Raw genomic sequence first — 21,564 nt, 5'->3', positions numbered from 1 at the left:
AATGAGACATTAGTCGGCTAATCATGGGCTCCGCGTCCTGCCCTTCACAGCTTCCACCTTAATCTAACTGCAACCCCGGAGTTCATTTACCCATTTATTAGTGCTGGAGAATAATCACTGCAATGTTCATTACTGACAGGGACTTCAGGAGTTGTGGCAGTCATATTCATATTTATCTGTTTCTCAAGAGCAAATCAAGACCACAATTTCACACTGAGCCGTTACGAATTAACGCAGTTTATGTTTCAATCGGAATAAATTACTTAGCCTATTAGTCGTTTCTCACAGGAAAACGTGGGATGCGAGTTGTGTATTTCAGTTGGCACCGCACACTACAAGCAGGCAGGGAAATGCGCAGATGGACCTGTTTTACACCTTAAGACGCTGGGTAAAGCATCCCCTCATCGGCCCAATTTAAATGGAAATACGCCATAAAAAGAAATAAAAGTAGCCTAAATGTCTCTGGCAGGAGCTACTTCTGCCCCCCGCCTACTTACAGGCATGCTGCCACTACCACACAGCCGCATCTCGGAAATAAAGGAACGCTTTCATCGCTCTGAAACAAATTAAGAGTATTTTTTTTTATTTAAAAGAAGAAGCGCTGTGCAGCCTTACCTTGGGCGACTCCTCGGTGTGCAAGCAGCAGGAGGAGCAGGATCCCCGGCGTGGAGCACATCCTCACCAAGGCGAAACCCCCGTGTCCTATTCCACTTCTCTGTCCACTTTTCCCCATTACAAGCAACGCGTAAAACACATAAAACACAAACAACTCCTCGGTCCACGGCGGGGGCGATGAGAACCCCCCCTCCACCTCAGGGTTCTGCTGATTAATCAAACGAGTCCAAAACCAAAAGATGAGTGAGTGTATAGCCTCTAGTCCCGGTGTCGGAGTCCGTGTGAAAAGGCGCAGGTTAAGCTGTGAGAAGAGCTCGGCGGTGGAAACAGCCACGGGGTCCCTTCACTCAGCGGCACTGCTGCCTCGCCACTAAGCTCTGCTTCTCTCTCCGTGCGCTCTCTCCTTCTCCACTCTCTCCGTTTACGCAGAGACAGAAATGCCACCGCCCTCTGGCTACCACAATATGTGTTTCTTTCTCTCTCCTTCACTCATGCTTCACACTTTAATAACATTGATAAATGCAAATATAGTCATTATGTATACTCTGAATAACAAGTCTGAATAGTAATATTTGTCTTGTTTGATTAGTCGATGCTCTCCTACTCATATGCAGGGCTTTGAATCACATCATATTTTATTTTAGACTTTTCCAAAGATATTTCAAATGTTGAGTTTCTCAGGTTATTGTTTGTATCTCCCTTTTATATTACGAAGTTATACTTGTGAATTACATGTCTGTCTAGTCTCAAAAAAACGTTTTGTATCCGTCTAATGTTTGCGCGTGTACGCCAGTGCGCGCCTCTGATAACTGCCAGTGTGGAACATACAGGGGCCACGAGCGCTCACCTACTGATGTCTGCCCCCTGACGGCCACGTGCGTAGCACATGAAATTATGTAGGCCTACCGTCAAAGGTTAATTTCTACCACGCAGTGTGTCTGCTCTAATAAGTAAACTTCTGTAAAAATGCACACAACTGTAAAGGATTATATAAACAATATGAAACCACTTTTGATTCATTATTGTAATGTGTAAGACTGTGTCCAGAATCTTTATATCAAATGGACCGTCAAATGGAGGTTATTCACCCAGCTAATGTACATTTATTTCCCACCTCAACTTTTCTTTCTTTTCAAATGTATCAGAGGTGAATGGCTGAAATGTTCAAATATAAAATGTTTTTTCATTGTACAAGCAGATGTCATTATTTGCTACCATAACCAAGTAATTATGCTATATAGCCACCTTCTTTAATCCTGGTGACCGCAGGTTTGTTTTACAGTTGCCATATTTTCACACATTCATCAAGACAGAACAAGTGGCTTTACAATTGCAATTGTCATGTTCGCAAATAGAGGAATTAAATCTGATATACCATTTTTCTTACAAGATACGTATTTACCACATTTGTTTTACAACAGTGTCAGCTTCAAATGTTTGACTACTTAAGAAAAGTAAAGTGACTGATAAATACAATTATAAAAAATGCCTTATATTTGGCCCTCGCCAGACCAACGAACGCACGCACACACACACACACACACGCGCACACGCACACACACACGCACACACACACACACACACACACACACACACACACACACACACACACACACACACACACACACACACACACACACACGCACACACACACACACACACACACAACTCTCCACACTGTTGCTGCACAGTCATTTGAGCAGCACAGCCTGGATCGTGCATTGTAAATGGCAATAGTAAAATATGTGCTTGGTGCCATTTGTCACCACAGCAGCCCAACAGCTCAGTGACTGCCACTGGAAGTAGCTGCTGCCCACAGGGACCTGTAAAAGCCTTTTTATTTTTGCCACTTTATTGAGAATGGGAAAGCAATACGTTACACAAGAAACATATGGCACGCTGGGTTATGGATCAGCACTTACACCAGCGACAGTCACTGGCAGTGTGGGTTTTAATGTGGTCCAACACATATAGACTTAAGTACTGCCAATGACTGAAATGCAATATGTAAGTAGTGTAGCAAGCAGATTATTATAAGATTGTTCACGAGTTAGACAAACCACTTTTCATTATACTCAAGGCCCCAAACAAGTCCAAAAGAAATGCACTGATTTTGTTTTAAATGTTAAGCTGGGTCCTCCTCACGTTTCACAGTCAAGATAGCTATTTAAAAACATTGTGCAAGTGAAAGGTGAATGCCGAATAACACTTGAACTGAAACAGTACCCAATTGACCTTTCGCAAAGCCACGCCCCTAAATGCCCGTTGTCCAATCATATTCGATCACGTGCGCGGCTCCCTGTGGAAGTCCGACAAGCTTAGCGTTCAAATTCATTGCGAAAATGGTGAAGCGTTGTGCTTATGGTCTTTGCAAATCGGATAGCAGATATCCCATAAGCTTAGGGGGGGGGGGGGTGATATTTTACCCGTTTCCTAAACCCAAAACCCGAGAGGAGAGATGCCGCCAGTGGATAAAGAAATGCGGCAGGCCCCATGCCCAGCTGAATATGGCGAATATCAACAAACACAAATACGTTTGCTCCAAGGTAAATACGTGCTAACGTAGCTAGCTAGCTAGCAAAGATTACATTCACAAATTAACTAATTTAATTAACTAATTTCACTAACTAACGTTAGCTAAAGTCACACGATTACAGCTGTAAGCTGTGTGCTTCTAGGTCGTTTTGACCAAGTATATCACTTGATGCATAATAATGTCTGAACAGCTGAGCTCCGTTATTAGTCTACCTGTGGTCAAAGTACAAACAAGAAAGCCAACAGGCAATCATTCATTTATATTTTTGCTTTAATCTTTGTAGCATTTTGTTAATGGAAAGCCTACTGCCGACTTCCCTAATCCTGCTGCACAAGTGGGCACCCCGACCCCCACAAAGGAACAACAAGGTGGATGCAGAAAGCCACCAAGGAAACGGTAGTTAACTTTAGACAAACTACAACATTTAATGCCTCTTGTGATTGTATTGTTTTATTCCAAAATAATAATAATAATTCCGTCGAATTTGACATACAGCTCATGTGGTTTTTCACTCTTGCACTGCGACCTGTATGCAAGTGCCTCTATTGATGTTGTGCCTCCCTGTTTTCTAATGTTTATACTGTGGATATAACCCTCCATAGCGTATTGTAGCCCCTTTTGTCGGGACCTGGAGGATATTGCTGCGTTATTGCTCCAAAATGAGTCTGTTAAGGCGACTCCGACGTTACGGAGACCCTCCATTATGGCTTCGTTTAACGCATCTGGCTCTCAGCTTGTCGGACTAGCAACAGTAACCAAGGGGGGGCGTGGCTTTGCGAAAGGTCAATTGCAAGGTGTGTGTGTGTGTGTGTGTGTGTGTGTGTGTGTGTGTGTGTGTGTGTGTGTGTGTGTGTGTGTGTGTGTGTGTGTGTGTGTGTGTGTGTGTGTGTGTGTGTGTGTGTGTGTGTGTGTGTGTGTGTGTGTGTGTGTGTGTGTGTGTGCCACACAGCCCACCAGGGGGGTATACTACGAAGCAGGATTTTCGCTTAGCCGGCTAACTTCAGGGGAAAGTCGGAGTTTCCGCTCCTACGAAGCTGGTTTTCTTTTTAGCAGGCTAGATCTCCATGGTAACTTATGCTGTGCGGCTAACCTGCCCCAGAGCAGGTTAGGTTGCAGGCTAAGAGCTCAACTCAGTGAAAGCACTGCCTGCTGACCAATCAGAACTCAGTGAGCGGAGTTTAAAGCGATCAAGTCATATTACAGGAGAAAGGAAATACAGAAAAGCTGCCGTTGCAGGAAAGACGGCCGGTGTTGCAGTATAAGTTGAGTCATGACAACTGGCGACATTCTATTATTTTCGTCATAGGAATCCGGGGCGTGTACATTGACGACCCATTGTTGACTTATCAGGAAAGAAACATGTCGATCGCCTCGTTTGTCGTTTACGTTCATCTTTTGCTATATCTGCCTTCCTAAGATCACTTTGCTGCACATTCAGTACTCGTATGTGAGGTTGTGGGTGAGAGGCCGATGTCGTGACGCTTACAGGGAGGTATCGAACATTACAAAGTAGGTGACTGTGTCGATGCCTGTTCAAAACATTGCAAACTTCAATAAATCATTTAAATTATATATTTGTGTCCGACTTTCATTTGTTCATCGTTCTTAATGTGATGTATAGTAGCTTTGATAGCTGTCCATACCTTCAGACAGCCTAAAAGTAAAACACAAGTTGTTTATTCACAGCCCGAACGCTCATCGAGATGACTGGATCATCTATGACAACTTGTGATCAGCTCCGATTAAATTGTGATATCAATTCTGTAGCTATTCTCCAGGGAGCACGTTTTTTTAATGAAATACCTGTATCCCTCTCATCACAACAAGACTCTACACTGTGCAGGAAAAACAATTACAAACATGAAAATAACCTTGATGCATGGGAATGAAACACACAAACTATCTTCCGTGGCTATACTGGAAGATATACTATGTCACAGTAATGGTCAACCACAGAAAAGTAAGTCCAGCGGGGCACAAGTTGAATACATATAATACGGTAGTTCTATTATGCCTTTAAGCCTATACGTTTAACCCATAAGAACCCGGACCCATTTCTACTTTTGGGGAAATTAAGGGGAATGTCATTTAGACTAAATAGACACATTTCTGACAAGTAACCCCCACTAGTGTCAAATATCTGGGCTTTAATGGTAAAGTAACTCTTATTTATAACATAATTAACGAGAATGATTTTTTTGGTTTGCATTTGTTTGAACATAATTTGAATTGAAGAATAAAGAATATGTTGACTAAATATAATTGAATCAGCTAATTTAACTGACCAGATCATAATCATATTTCTAATTGTGCATATATGTCACACCGGGTTTACTGTGAATGTTTAGGGTTAAAGTCCCGATGTGACACCAGTGTCACAGCAATATTTATGGCATTTGTTTCATATCAATTTCATCAAGAAATGTTTCCACAACAGGTTAAATGTAATCAGAATCAGAATACCTTTATTCGTCCCACAGAGGGGAAATTTACAGTTGTTACAGCAGAAAAGAGCCGAAGACAGCTTAATGTTTAACAAATGACATGTCATGTAAGCATTTTTATTCTTAAATGGCTTGAATGTTAACTTTAGCAACAAAAAACCTTTCCAAATCTAGCTAGTTCTGTCACATGTGTTAGCCTGGCACATGGACATCTTGGACACGTTGTTATGGGAAGACAAAAGCAAATGACAAGGACCATGACCCACCAGACTGTTCAGTGTGTGTCGCTTAGGGACTTCATGAGATAAAAAAGGCTAAAGCTGTATAAGGAACCTTCCAGAACATTTACATTTCATGTGACACCCGTGTCTAAGCAATTCTGTCTGCCTTCCATGTTCCTGTTGTTATTTACTTCCTCTCTGCCTTCTTCTGATGATGTATCTGTTAGTTTGTGTTTCATTCCCATGCATCAAGGTTATTTTCATGTTTGTAATTGTTTTTCCTGCACAGTGTAGAGTATTGTTGTGATGAGAGGGATACAGGTATTTCATTAAAAAAACGTGCTCCCTGGAGAATAGCTACAGAATTAATATCACAATTTAATCGGAGCTGATCACAAGTTGTCATAGATGATCCAGTCATCTCGATGAGCGTTCGGGCTGTGAATAAACAACTTGTGTTTTACTTTTAGGCTGTCTGAAGGTATGGACAGCTATCAAAGCTACTATACATCACATTAAGAACGATGAACAAATGAAAGTCGGACACAAATATATAATTTAAATGATTTATTGAAGTTTGCAATGTTTTGAACAGGCATCGACACAGTCACCTACTTTGTAATGTTCGATACCTCCCTGTAAGCGTCACGACATCGGCCTCTCACCCACAACCTCACATACGAGTACTGAATGTGCAGCAAAGTGATCTTAGGAAGGCAGATATAGCAAAAGATGAACGTAAACGACAAACGAGGCGATCGACATGTTTCTTTCCTTGTAAGTCAACAATGGGTCCTCAATGTACACGCCCCGGATTCCTATGACGAAAATAATAGAATGACGCCAGTTGTCATGACTCAACTTAAACTGCAACACCGGCAAAATCACCGACTGTGTGAACGTGAACATTAATAGAATATCACCTCCCATCTTCAGAGCAATCTGACTATTATAACATTAGCGTTAAGAAAGTTTACTTAAATATCTGCCACAACATAAGTAACCGGATCAGAGTAACATTAATTACAGTCCACGGCATATCTCATCATAATGTATCATATATTTCCTTATCTGAGTCAGCTGAGCCGTATCTGGCCGTGCAACACTTACAGTGTCACATACTGTATGCAGAAGTATTATTTTAAGCAACACATTAAGTTGACGAAACACTCGAGACAAATGTAATTAAAGTCAGATCCACTCGTGTCTTAGACGGGGCAGTGATATCATAAACCTGTTAATGTACGCATTCAAACACTTATTCTTTTGCCAGCTGTATTCACCTTGCAGGTGCAGCAATGTGGCTTTTATCCTGGATACAGTGTTTAGGTCATAGATGTTTAAAGTTTAACTTCTTCATATGTCTAATATCATAGTTGACTTTTCATTGAGGAAGTATGACGCTGCGCTGTCAGTAGCTTGTCCATGTTTGTGATTGGTCGAATGCTCCAAATACCACCCCTTTCATGTGAACGCGCACCTAACTAGATAGGGCACGGCTGGCTTGAGCGATCCACTTGATAACCCGCGTCGTAGTACCGTTTAGCGAGAGTGAATAAACATAATGGCTAACTCAAACATATCCAGGTTAGGTTGAACCAGCTTCGTAGTACAGGCCTCGGCTCTGCTTTTAACTAAACTCTCAGAGGGCTATGTCCTATTATTTCACATTCCTTTTTCTTTGAAAGTGAGGATCATCAAAGACCATCCAACATCACTTTATTCATGTTTATCATCATTATAGAGAGATGATATACAGTATGTATAAAATAGGATATATTTTCATGCTGGTTTCCTGTGCCTCTATTCATCAAAGATGCAGTGATAATGAGAAGGAGAAACAGAGGAAGGGATTAGAAGGAATCCCCACCTTGATAATGCTGACAAGGGAATTATATGAAACGTATATTTAGCTTTACTGCTTTTATGTAATTAGTCTACTGTTGCTAGTGTATGTTATTGATGCACAAGCTTATTATTAATGTCAATAGAAAGGTATAATATGAGAGGCCGTGTAGGCCAAAATTCAAACTAACCTTGGGCCCACACTAATGAAAACATCTGGCCTTGCACACACTACTGAAATACTCACTACTACTTCACTACTGAACACCTCAAACACACAACTGAAAGCTAAACCTCACACACATACTACTAAAAATGAACCTCATACACACGCAACTGAAAATTAACCTCACACACACTATTGAAATCCTCTCACATTCACTACTGAACACCTCACACACACACTACTGAAAACATCTGGCCTTGCACACACACTACTGAAACACTCTCACATTCACTATTGAACACCTCACACACACAAAACTGAAAATTAAACCTCACAGATACTCCTGAAAATTAACCTCACACACACACTGTTGAAATCTTCTCACATTCACTACTGAACACCACACACACACACACACACACACACACACACACACACACACACACACACACACACACACACACACACACACACACACACACACACACACACACACACACACACACACACACACACACACACACACACACACACACACACACACACACACACACACACACACAATTGAACACTTCGTGAATGTCATGTATTGATCTTTAATCTCATATCAGCTTTTAATTTTCTTCTTGCCCCTCGGAGAAAACGGTGTGGCAGTTGTGTCCGTCAGGTATGTCCTTTCCTAACAGAAATGACCAGAAACATAAAACCTACAGTATGACATTATTGCAGAGCAAGTGTGTTATTTATGAAAGAGGTTTGTTTATTTAGCGGCCGTAGAAATAATATATTTTTTTATTTGAATGTGTTTTTTAAATTCATCACTTTCTAGAAAGATAATCAGATTATGAATGAACAGTCTGCTGTTAATCAACATTAAAATATATGTTATTATTAAAATAATATTCAACTGTTATCAGAACTTAGTGCAACTGTAGTGTCATGCTGTTTGGTTGTCTCACTGCAAGAACACACTTTTACCACGTTTTTACAGACATGTAGAGCCAAATGGTAGTAATGTTCACAAAGTAAAATAATAATTGGCTTAAATGCATTGACATGTGAAAGCTGATAGATCCTCGCCGATAGAGAGAGGGGGGGGGATATAAGGAAAACACAGACACACACAGGTCACAATATCAATCGATCCAGCAGAGCAATAGCCTATAGGCAATTCACATAAGATCAACAAAAGATACGACATAAAATGAACTTACCAAAACTGAAGTAGATGGTCAACTTCATTCATTTTCTTTACGTTTCACTGATTTTAAGCGCTATACGCTGCGCTCTCTCTCGTCTCCTCTTCACTACAGGGTGAAAACTACACTTTTCGCAGCACACATACTTACAGCCAATCAGCTCTCTGAATTATGAGATGACGTTTTGGTAGGTATGCCAGCACATTGAATAGAAAAATACTCAGAGCATGCGCAGTGTCGTTTTTACAGAACACGTTCATTTCTACAGCAGAGAGAGGGGCTTGCCCCACATCGCTCAACACGGCTCAATAGGCACACTGTGGACACTAATTGGAAGAACACAGAAAACAGAAATGTACAGACGAATCAGACGACTAAACATGATCTTAAAATATATTTTAACATGTTTTTTTTGTGCATATTTTTTAAATTATTGTTTGCATTACTTTCTGCTGACATTAAGTGGGGCTGTGCCCACCTGCCCCAATGATGAGTCGCCACTGGTAATAATATAAATAAAAACAACACGGTTTGGGTTTGTTTCTTTAATATGATGAACGTTAACCAGTAAGCTTCAATAATGAACTCCAGCTCAACAAACCATATTGCAATATCTACGTTAACGTTATTTCTGGAACCAACCACGCATCTCTGCCTGTCTAGCAGACATCTCTCGATGGATGTCTTCTCACCACCTCAAGCTCAACCTTGACAAGACTGAGCTGCTTTTTCTTCCGGGAAAAACGTGTCCCACTCTTGACTTAACAATCAACATTGGCCCCTCTGTTGTTTCCCCAACTCAGACTGCAAGGAATCAGGGTGTGACCCTAGATAACAAACTGTCCTTCACGGCAAACATCGCTGCTACAACCCGCTGCCGCAGATGCACTCTTTACAAAATCAGGTGGATACGTCCCCAGCTGACCCAGAAATCAGCGCAGGTTCTGGTCCAGGCTCTCGTCATCTCACACCTAGACTACTGCAACTCCCTCCTGGCTGGTCTACCTGCATGTGCCATCCGACCTCTGCAGCTCATCCAGAATGCAGCGGCTCGTCTGATCTTCAACCTTCCTAAATTCTCCCACACCACGCCGCTCCTCCGCTCCCTTCACTGGGTTCCAGTAACTGCTAGAATCCACTTCAAGACACTGGTACTAGCGTACCATGCTTTGAATGGATCTGGCCCTTCCTACATCCAGGACATGGTTAAACCGTACACCCCAGCACGTGCACTCCGCTTTGCATTGGCCAAACGGCTCGCTGCACCCGCACTGCGAGGGGGACCCAAGTTCCCATCAGCAAAAACACGTCGGTTTGCTATCCTGGCTCCAAAATGGTGGAATGAGCTCCCCATTGAAATCAGGACAGCAGAAAGCTTACACGTATTCCGACGCAGACTAAAAACTCATCTCTTTCGACTCCACTTTGAGCGATAGAATTACTAACAAAGCACTTATATACTAGCAAAGGACTGGCTTATCTACAGCCAGTTGAGTAGCACTTGAAATGTTTTGGCTCTATGAAACCTGATGTACTTATATGATTCAGTTTTCTTCTAGTTTGTATCTTCTTGGTCGAATGCACTTATTGTAAGTCACTTTGGATAAAAGCGTCAGCTAAATGCAATGTAATTTAACACTGGAAATGTGAGATTCATAATTTCTAAATACACAGATCTTGTAGTGAGGTTAATCTCATATACAGTACGCTGGTCTTCAACACTACTGTGACGCTAGCTGTCTGCATCGTCGAGCATTGCTAATTTAAATTAACAATAATAATGCATACAGTTACCTAACTAGCACACTAACGAGGATGACCTTATTTTACCAACGTCACACAACAGCCTTTTGTTCTACAGTATAATCCAGGGGTGTCAAACTCAAATTCATCGCGGGCCACATTAGCATTATGGTTGCACTCAAAGGGCCGGTTGTAACCATATGAATATAGGCCTACATACGTATATATAATATATACAAAATAATGTATTATATTAAATTATTGCCTCTGAATTGGATTATTATCGGATAGGGTAATAACTTAGTAATATACGTCTGAAAGTAGAAGTCCAGGGCAAATAATTCTCTCTTCAGTGCGCATGTCACAGTGCGCGATGCATTGTGGGACATGTCGTCTGTAAAGTGGCATGTAACCGTATAAGGACGTATTATATTCTTTGCAAGCTCTTGCGGGCCACATCAAATGAAGTCGCGGGCCGGATTTGGCCCCCGGGCCTTGAGTTTGACACCCCTGGTATAATCCTTATTAATGTTATACACTTCTCTATTATAACTTGGATGCTACGGATAGCATCGTTAGCACAGATGTAGCTTAGCTGAATAAAAACACCAGTAAGAAATAAAGTGCTTGAATTTCACTTACCTAAGAAACTGCATTCATGGACGGTCTGTTTTAACCGCAGAGCCATGAGATAAGTCTGATATTTCAATGAAGAATACTCCACCAGGCATCAACACAACAAACACGCCCGAGTTCAAGTTGTGTTCTCCGGATCAGCTAAGCCCCTGTAGCAGAAGCTAACGGGGCTAACGGAGCTAGCAGAGAGACCACTAGCAGTTTGGTACTTCCGTTTCATTACAATGACTTCCGTTACAGTAAGAATCCCCCTCACACACATAGGTGAAACACATGCACATTCCCTACTGAGAACCTTTCAGTCAAATGTTTTCAGGAGTGTGTGTTTATGAGGTTTAATTTTCAGTTGTGTGTGTGTGTGTGAGGTGTTCAGTAGTGTATGCGAGAGTATTTCAATAGTGTGTGTGTGAGGTACATTTTCAGCTGTGTGTGTCTGTGAGGTTAATTTTCAGTAGTAGGCTATGTGTGCGAGGTTTAATTTTCAGTTGTGTGTGTTTGAGGTGTTCAGTATAGTGAATGTGAGAGTATTTCAGTAGTGTGTGTGTGTGCAAGGCCAGATGTTTTCAGTTGTGTGTGTGAGGTGTTCAGTAGTGAATGTGAGAGGATTTCAATAGTGTGATTATGTGTAAATAGGTGATTTATAAAATAAATGTTACTTAAGATTCATAACATAACATTCATACATAACATTTATCAATTTTCCCCCTGCCCCCTACTTGATACGGTGAAAAAAAAATGTAACTTCCAAAAGTTAATAAGATGAATCATTTAACGTTAAATATTTTTCATTTCATTATGCTTTTTTCAAGTTCACTGCTCTGCTCCTAGAAGCAACTGGCAGAGGGTTCACATTACGAGCAGCAAGCAAACAGCATGTTACCTATAAATATTCTAGTTAGAGTGATAACATTGACTGCAGATTTTCATCATTCAGCCAGTTCAATTTTGCTTGGGTGGAGCATGTTGTTCACTTATTTTCTATCATAAAAGCAACAGGAAAGCATCTACAGTCTCAAGCAAAAGACTAGAAACAAAATGATAACTGTTGCCCTGTTTGCCCTCCAAACACAAATATAGTTACTAAAACATGTTGTCTAGTAATGCTTATGTGGTTAAAACTGGATCAATATGTCCAACAAAAGTGAAACTTTCATGTGTGTGGTGAGGTTTGTTGCGCCTTTCAACAACTTATCGAAGATATTAAAAGATAAATGAAATTCCTTGTAAAATGAGACAAGCTTTCATAACCTGTCTCTCTTCTCTAAGTCTTTTGTAACTTCCCTACTCTTCTATCTTCCTACCTGTAGGCATAACTAACATCCTGTCATATGCTATCTCTATTGTGTGTTATGACAAAGAGCGGGCCCCCACGGGGTGACTAGGTTTAATCTCTTTAAGCAGTTATATAATGGCCCCCAGTTCACGTTTTAATCAGCGAATAGGTGGCTGTGCCCGGGGACGAATAATCACATCTATAACTTTCTAATCTAATATCCAGCTGCATTCAAGTGGATTAGAGAGGAGCGGCAAGGGAGAGGAGAGGCGCAGGTGTGCACATAGATGAGAGCCAGAGTTGTAGGAGGATTTATGTGTGTGTTATTGCAAAATGGAGAAAATGAGACTTCATCATGTGTTCCTGTCTTTCTGTCTAAGTTTGCACGTGTGTGTGTGTGTGTGTGTGTGCGTGTGTGTGTCTACATCCCGTAACCGCACATTGCAGAACACACTGCCCATAGTATCAATCCTTTCACATCACTTTTGATTTGAGTTGTTTGGCAGGTTGTTTGGTGATGAGGATTGACAATCTCATTCCCTAGATGGGTCTGTGTGACCCGCGCTGTGTGCCGCACAACGGGATCAACATCACCGTGGGAACTAAAGTGAATCAAGAAATGTATCCAGATGGCCAGATGGACAGACAGACAATGAGAGAATGTATCAGAGTCATCCAATTGAATTGTTTCCTGACACACACACACACACACACACACACACACACACACACACACACACACACACACACACACACACACACACACACACACACACACACACACACACACACACACACACACACACACACACACACACACTTAAATGGGAGGATTTAGCAGGAAATACAAAAACGCTGTGGCTACAATAACCTAATTGAAAATCCGAGTCAGCATCTGAGCTCATAGGCAGTAAAGAGTGTATTAGACATTTATCATAAAAATAATGTGGTTTGTATTTGTATTTGTTTACGCAACTACAATCTGTGTAATGGTCTAAACATTGTAGAAAGAGCATGAAGAAAATCAATGCAATGTTCATTCCTTGATTGTAAGTCGGGTCCTTTATAATGCTGTGACTGAGACTGATAGCATCATGTTGTTTAGTGATGATTAAACATGAAGGCCAATACAGCTCTTCCAGATCAATGAGAGGGGTAAAACCACTTTATTGTGTATCCAATAACTGAAATATTTTATAGAAAAAGTTGTATTTATACACAAATATTATATATATAAAAAAATAGGGTTTGAATAAAGCAAGGACATAGGGACAGGACAAGCTTACAAAATGAGAAACAAAGCTGACATGAAGAAAAAGTGATGAAAGAAGGCGGAGTGGAGCAACAAAGCCAGTTTTATAAAAAAGAATCCTTATTCGTGTTAGTCAAGAACACCAAGTCAGGGATGTTGGAATTTATACTGAACAGATCAAGCGACTCTGTGTAAATGTCAAGTATCCTTACGTATGCTCAGAGACTAAGTGGCATTCTTTGAAATGACATTTGAGAGGCAGTGTATCACCCATTTTCTCTTCTGATGTCTATGAAGGGTACCTTTAAAGGAGCTCTTGAGAGATTGAACACACATGCAGGCATGATGGGAGAGTAACATAAATACATGCTGATGGCAAAGACATTTAGTAATGATCCAATAAAGGCTAAGGAGAAAAAGAACATTGCAACTAAAGAACAAGAATGCAAGATGGCTTTATCTAAGAGGAGAAAATAAAATGGACACATTTGACATTAATACAAGTGTGCAATAATGCATTTTGGGTGAAAACCCCCAAAAATGTAAATGATTTGTTAACAGGAAATACCTCCAAAGGGGCAAATTAAAAGTATTATTATGGATGTCATTTTCAAGTACACCAGACCATTAGCTGATGAAATGAGCACAAGCAGATCACAGCTTTATAAGAAGGGGAAGCCAACAGGATAAGGAACAAGACTTCAAGAAATTCATTTTTGTTGAAAAATGTACAACTTCTGCACCAAAAATATGCTTTTGGTGCCAAATAGTGCTGACATGCAATGTCCAAAAGAATCAATACATTTGTATCCAAAATAAAGTTCCTCTTTGTTCTAGATGTCTTTGAAACCTCACGAGAAGACAAGATGGAGTTGTGGCCAGACCAAATTGTGTGTCACACGGCAGCCATTTGACAGATCCCGCTCTGTCATGCAAGAAGAGGCTAGACTCCCACCATCTGCCTCCACTGCCTACCGGAGTGCCACCACCACGGGTCAGTGGGTGGTCCCACTTCACTGCAGCACATGCACTATGAAGAAGTGTTTTACTAAACCTCAAAGCTCAGACAGAGTGAGTGAAGCTCAAAAACAAATCTCATTATGATACTCTTACTTTTGTAATATTAAAAAAGTACATGCAAGTTATTTAAACCAGTGTTTCTGCAAGTGCAAGGCTTTCAATTGTGTTACTTTGTGTGAAGAGTTGGTCTGTCTACAAACTCTTGTTTTGCCTCATTACTCATAATGTGGCCGCTTTTCCTCTATGCATCCAAAGCCATTGTTTTCTACCTTGCAGCATTTTGTCAGCAAACTATTTTGTTCAAACTGTTGACACAATAGCAGTGATTAAACTTGTTTCATGAAGGTGACAGCAAATTGCTCTTTCACAGCATGCATGCAGTGAACAACTTTGGCTTTTAAATGTGGAGATTTTAAATGTGAAGATCATTGCAATACTTGAACTATTCCAAGCGAGCAAAACTATTTCTGACATTTACCAAATCTAAAGTACAGCTGTATTTACAGATATGTCTGCATGTTACATTGTATCTAAAGTTCTGACTCTTATGCCACTGGCAAATGCTGTCAAATGTTTCTCTTGAGTGACATTATCTGAGGGTACAGAGAATAAACTAAAGATAAGAGAGCAACATGACTTTATCTAAGTGATGCATCATACTGTATGCATTTCTGGAAACAAACACAATCAACAAAAGTAATTTCTACATGTGTTTTTGATGCACACTCCAAATTGATTATAACCTGTTGTATGGGGCTAGCATGTTTTCAAGATTACCTGTAGCAGCCTGTAAGCATTTTTTATGATCAAGTCCTTCGACAGGTTGCTTGCTGAGTCAAAATTGCAATCTGAGAGAGATGTCAACCATCACTTTCTTTACATCTCTCCTGCCATATTTCCCAAGAGAAATACTTGTTGCACCTTTACAAATGTCACTTCAATTTGTGAGTGTGTGTCAATTCCCATCTTTCTGCTGGTTCCTCATTCACACAGATTTGAAACCTCCTATGCAGGGCCATGGAAAAATTGGTAATTGTAGGACTTCAAGTGAAAACAATAAACGACTGGAGGCCCGGACATATATGCAGATGTGATTCATGAGCCAGAAATAGACAACAGTTAATTCCCTTCCTCTATCTAGGTGTTAATGTCGTAGCAATCAGCCCAAGTGCTTTTTGATTAGCTCATTATTAATGCATGCACACTCCCGGAACCTCAAATCACACTTAATTACAACTGTGATTCGAGCAGTGACCAATATTGATGTAATTAAATAATTTGAATTTGCTGCTGCGGCATCATCTTTTTGACTGGAAGGGACAGAGAGAAAATATGCTTTAAGAAAATAAATTTAAAAAAACAACTGAGCTTACGATTAAAGCTGAATGAGTTTGTGTATACGTGTGCAATTGCTCTGTCCATCCGTGTGAGGGCAGGAGTTTTAATTGAGGTTCGTCTAATGAAGAATGTCAGATAATGTTTGTTTTATGATCTATTGAGAATACTAATAGATGTCTGCACAGAATAGATTACAAATGCTGATCATATGTAACATATTTGGTTCCTTGATGACTTGCGTTTGGTTTTTGCTTTAGAAAAGTGTTTACTTGAACGTGTAAACATGAAGTCTGTCTATGTTTTCTGGCATTTGAAGCAGCACAAAATAATGTCCTCTTTGTCAATTTGATGAGTTGATTCTTTCCAAAGATCTAGAGGCCCATTTAAAATCCTTTCACAATACTTCTTGTTTTGTTGTGCATGGTCATTTGTTTATTCAGCTGACTATTAAACAGAGAAATATTGAGCTACAGTAGTGTGCATGTCCGGCTTATCCTGTATCCTTGCCCCAAGACTCTGTTAAACAAAATCAAATTTCAATATTAGTCCTGTGGTTGTTTTGATTTCCAAAAGTTAATATTGCACTGAGTGTTATGTATTTAATAACACTTCAGGAAAACTTGTTTAAAACCCAGGGAGAGAGGGACATAATACAAAAGTAAAAGAACATCTTCTGCTTTTCATCTGAAAACAAGGGAGCTCCTGAAAACCTGGCTTTTTGGAGATAAGAGCTGCTCATGTGATGGCAGTCTGGCTGCCTGATGATTTCCATCCCCATCCTGCTATCTCCTCATCTATTCCCCTGAAGATGAAAGAAAACAGTTTGCAGCTACTTACTGGGACCCTGCAACACATTAGTGGCTACTGCCATGGCCTTCAAAGGCTACAAGTCTGTGTGTGTGTGTGTGTGTGTGTGTGTGTGTGTGTGTGTGTGTGTGTGTGTGTGTGTGTGTGTGTGTGTGTGTGTGTGTGTGTGTGTGTGTGTGTGTGTGTGTGTGTGTGTGTGTGTGTGTGTGTGTGTGTGTGTGTGTGTGTGTGTGTGTGTGTGTGTGTGTGTGTGTGTGTGTGTGTGTGTGTGAGAGAGAGAGAGAGAGAGAGAGAGAGAGAGAGAGACAAAGTGAGACATGCAGGCGGAGATCTTTGACAACGTACATGTGTATTTAAGAGTTACTGGGCCCGGTATGTCAGTGTTAGCGTGTGCACATGTGCGTGCTTGCTGACATTCTAAAGAGGTGTAAGGTCAAGGTTCGTGTCAGCTCGCCTCAGCTGTCACCCCCTGAGCTCTTTATAAAATCCCTCACAGCTCTTTCAGCTGCTGTTTGAACATCATCAATCTAGCAGAGCCTTTAAACTGCAAGGTTGGTGAGGTTTATACAGACACATCTTTTCATTTACATCGATCTTACATGTTTGTAAATATTTGCCCAAAACTTAAAAGATCTTTGAAAAATGTCAAGGCAAATAAAGTATAAAACAGAATCAGTGCCATATTTTGGACAAATTTGTATCATGTTTGCAAATGTTTTGTTGTGTTGTCAGTTAGAAAACTATTATGCAGTTATCACTGACGTTTTACGTACAACATTAGGTGCGAACCCTAACATGCCAATACGTGTGCCCGCTTAGGAGCAAGAGGAGGACTGAGACTGAACCAGTGTATATACTGTATAGACATATCTTGGTAACAACTTAATTGGATACAAGTAGTTTGAGAACTTCCAATGGATTTTTGTTTAGGTTGTCCACTGTTAAAATGAATAACCAAAGCAGTGAGTTCAAGCTGACCTTCTACAAAGATCAATACGAATAATAATGTAAGACAAATATATTTAATGAGAATCTGGATAGAGAGCTTGGCCATTTAATTGGATATAACATTTGTAAAGGATATTAAGAAACTTTAGTCTTAATGTTTAGTTTTGTCATACCATGGGTAAAGGCGGAAACTTCTATAGTTTTAGAGATATATACCAATCATCCATAGTAGATATACAATATGGAGGTCTGAAGGCTATTTAAGTTAAAAGGCAAGCTGAAGTACAAACTGATTTGTTCTTTTGTAATGTATTTTTTAATTGTGTGATGGAAGGAAGAAAGGCGTTGATAACATTCCAGAATTGTAGGAATCATTCAAGTCTTTTTTTAAGAATGTTGCTTCTGAATTAAATGTTAACCTCACAGCTTCAGAAAGTGATCTGACAGTTAATGCTTTGCTTTGTTGTACTGAGTGCTCCAAAGAAAGAAATGTAATCAGAGCAATTGAAAAAAATAGAGGAATGATCCTTTCTGCTAATGTGCCAGTGGAAGTGCGAGATGCATGTTTTGATTAATACTGCCAGAGAGGTCAAAAAACTGCCAGGGAAGAAAGTAGACAAGAACATTTACAGAATATGTTTTAAAGAGATTAATGCATTAATAGAAGATGGCATGACAAGATTTGGCTCCTCTGAAGCCTGTGTGAGCACTTCCCCCCTGTATAGTTAAGCATGTTTTGCAGATTAAGGAATTAGAAGAACGACGAGGTACAGTAGAAAGAGGAAGAAAAAAATTATAATAACTAAAGGTGTCTCAGGGGAATGGTTGAAAGGAAAAGCCAATTGATTTGATAAAACCTACAAGCTTCATGTATAAAGCATTTCTTTTTATAATATTTATATTAGTCCAAACTTTCTTTTTTTTCTTTTTAATTTACTCGTTGCAGAAAGCAAGAGTATATGGAAGCACTTGAAGGCACGCAAAACAAAAAACAAAAAAATTGGTGATCCATTTTACAAAGTTTGATCAAAAGATTTTTCTTTCCTGTTTTAGTTAAGAAATGTTAAGAACAGATTATTTCCAAGATAATAATCATAAGATATTTGTTTCCCCCATTTGTGAAGTGTATTATTGTAATACACATTTTGGCAACACGGTGCACCAATATCAATACCAACTACAAAGAAATAAATTGTGTCCGTTTGTATGAGGGTGTGTCCTTTGTCCAAAAGAGTGTAGAAGAGTTTGGTTGCAGAACTGTAATCGATGAGCCTCGGCCTGTAAAAGCTGGCTGTGAAAGACCTGACCCTAATGTCTGACACCCTCAGCTGCAGCGAGCGCTGGCCGCTTGTCATTTTTAACATTCAATGTGTTGCATGTGTAGATTCTACCAAATGTAACACTGCGGGTCCTTGGGTCCTAAGCCATAAAGGTTTGTACATCACATGAACAGATCTTGAGATGTACGGATCCCCGGATATGCGATGGAGAAAAAAAAATACTTAAAATAACAACTTTCACAGAAAAAAAGAAAATACAACTATTGAAAATATCAATTGGCAAAACTTTTTTCACCTGCCCTTAAGTCATAAACACACTAGAGAAAACCACTTAGATCAGACGCTAAAAAAACATTTCATTTTCCACTTGCCTTTGAGGGCTTCCGTAGGAGGCCGGTGCAGGAGGATGGAAATACTGAAAAGAGGTGGGCAGACAATGTGATGCGTCTAGCCCAAAGGGTGAAAAGACAAGTGCAAATCAAGCTGTAGTGCAGCGATTGAAAATAAGTGCTATGCTTGTGTTGTTCTCTATGAGTCTCAAGTTGCGACCGCATCGGAGGGACCCCTGCCTGGTGTTGCCCACCTGACAGTGAGCAGTCTGCAGAGCGACCTTTTGATCAAGGGGTGGCTCTGACCTGAACACTGTTAAGACATACCTCAGGCTGCAGGAGCTCAAGAGCAGGGAACCTCACACACTGTGCCATGGATTACCAATTCAGTGATGTCACTTTCCCAAAGAAGGCCCTTATTCCTGTTGTTTTTTTCAGTACCTGTGCTCCCATCCACTACTGATTTCAAAATCACCATTGCTACATGAAACAACATCATGAACCTCCAAGCTAGTTTGGCTCTCCTGATTTGCATATACTGTATGCAGGCTTCACCTCTAGGGCATTGATGATTAAATTACATTTGTCTTTTTTCAAGACATTTCACATACATCTTTTAAAGGATTGTGATGCCCGACCTTGCTGCATTCTGGGTTTGGCACCTCCCAAGATGTGTGTGATTGGTTTACAAAAATAAAAACAACCCAAAGGTTTGTTTTCCCCTTAGTAATGGTGGGTTCATCCAGACCTTTCTCCAGTAGTTACATGTGGAGATAGGTCTGGCTTATACTGAAGATGTGACAACCTACCTACTCTTGAGTTCCTTCTCAAGTGGAGGAAAACTAAAAGTGACATCCACCGAGACCTTGTTCTGTGTGGAAACACAATACTTTCAATGGAATAATTAAATAATCCTTTAACGATTATTTTTATTTTATTAGCTTCATCTGTTTATCAATCTTCATTATGGCCAATTTATCTGTATGCTGTTACAGATACATGTGTTGTGTATTTGTATGCATGGAGAAGATGTGTGCAAATGTGGGGCCAAAAAAGGATCTTATGAAACATGTGAAATATGAATTAATGTGTTTGATATTGAGTAAGTATGTTAGCTTTTTTATGTAAATACTAAAATAATCAAGGGAAGATAGAATGTTGCATTTATGTCGAACATAATTAATTTGTAGATTGGTATCCTTATTGAGTTTCTTTACAGTTTCACCTTACACAGTGAAGTCTCATTAAAGGGAAGAACATGATAAGTTGTGTGTTTAAGTCATGTGTTAGAGGAGCTTTAACTTGCTGTTAAATTGTGTGTCCACAGCACAACAATAATATAATGACTTTGCTTCTATAAATACAGGAAATGTTCCAGATTGGCCTAACATCAACATGAAAGCAGCCAAGCATTAAATTCAGTCCCACTTATCTCTAGTGTTGATTCCTTTTTTTATTTCTGCATTTTCAATAAGCTCTAAAGCACGGTGGGGTTGTTTTATGACCACATAGTGCAGTGTTCAGTCTTCAGAAAGAGAGAAACACACTGGTTGCAATTACGATGATATCCACCAACACTGCCATACAAACAACCAAATGATTGCTAGGGGGCAAAAACATACCATTCTCTTTGGGGCATTAATTAGTTCAGCACAACTTAATGCACTTGATTGAGAAAAAGTGGGGAAATGTGCTTTTCAAGTAAAGAAAAACCCTGGCCCTCAGCTATTGTGGTGGATTGTATTGTTAAACGTAACATTGGTGTAAATGTTTAGTAAGAAACAGATAATACACAGAAGGAAACAGAAATTACGCTGGGAGTTTAGCGAACATGTAAATGTGCTGTTATTCATGTACTTATATTTAACAGGCTCAGTTGGGGATTTGTTTATAAACAGATTAAATCCAGGCA

General features: G+C 40.0%; 1 protein-coding gene and 1 long non-coding RNA gene across 3 annotated transcripts in view; one reads left to right on the top strand and one right to left on the bottom strand.

Annotated features, from left to right (window-relative positions):
* unc5ca (unc-5 netrin receptor Ca) overlaps positions 1-1,029 on the bottom strand; it is a 176,420-nt gene extending 175,391 nt beyond the window's left edge. Inside the window, exon 1 of one of the 2 annotated variants that reach the window (XM_079688098.1) lies at positions 616-1,029. In XM_079688098.1, the coding sequence (XP_079544224.1) occupies positions 616-733 (118 nt within the window). In that variant the 5' untranslated portion in view covers positions 734-1,029. The remainder of the gene's footprint in view (positions 1-615) is intronic. The other variant, XM_079688099.1, reaches the window with a different exon arrangement.
* A 1,821-nt stretch (positions 1,030-2,850) lies between these two features.
* On the top strand, positions 2,851-17,392 carry LOC307042387. Its single transcript, XR_013809091.1, has 3 exons — positions 2,851-3,547; positions 14,768-15,001; positions 16,984-17,392. It is a non-coding gene; the product is annotated as an uncharacterized lncRNA (long non-coding RNA).
* The last annotated feature ends 4,172 nt before the right edge of the window (positions 17,393-21,564 follow it).

Source organism: Notothenia rossii, assembly GCF_949606895.1.
Source record: "Notothenia rossii genome assembly, chromosome: 6".
Lineage (NCBI taxonomy): Eukaryota > Metazoa > Chordata > Actinopteri > Perciformes > Nototheniidae > Notothenia > Notothenia rossii.
Note: the sequence above shows the minus strand (reverse complement) of the source record. Positions and strands in the feature narration are given on the sequence as shown.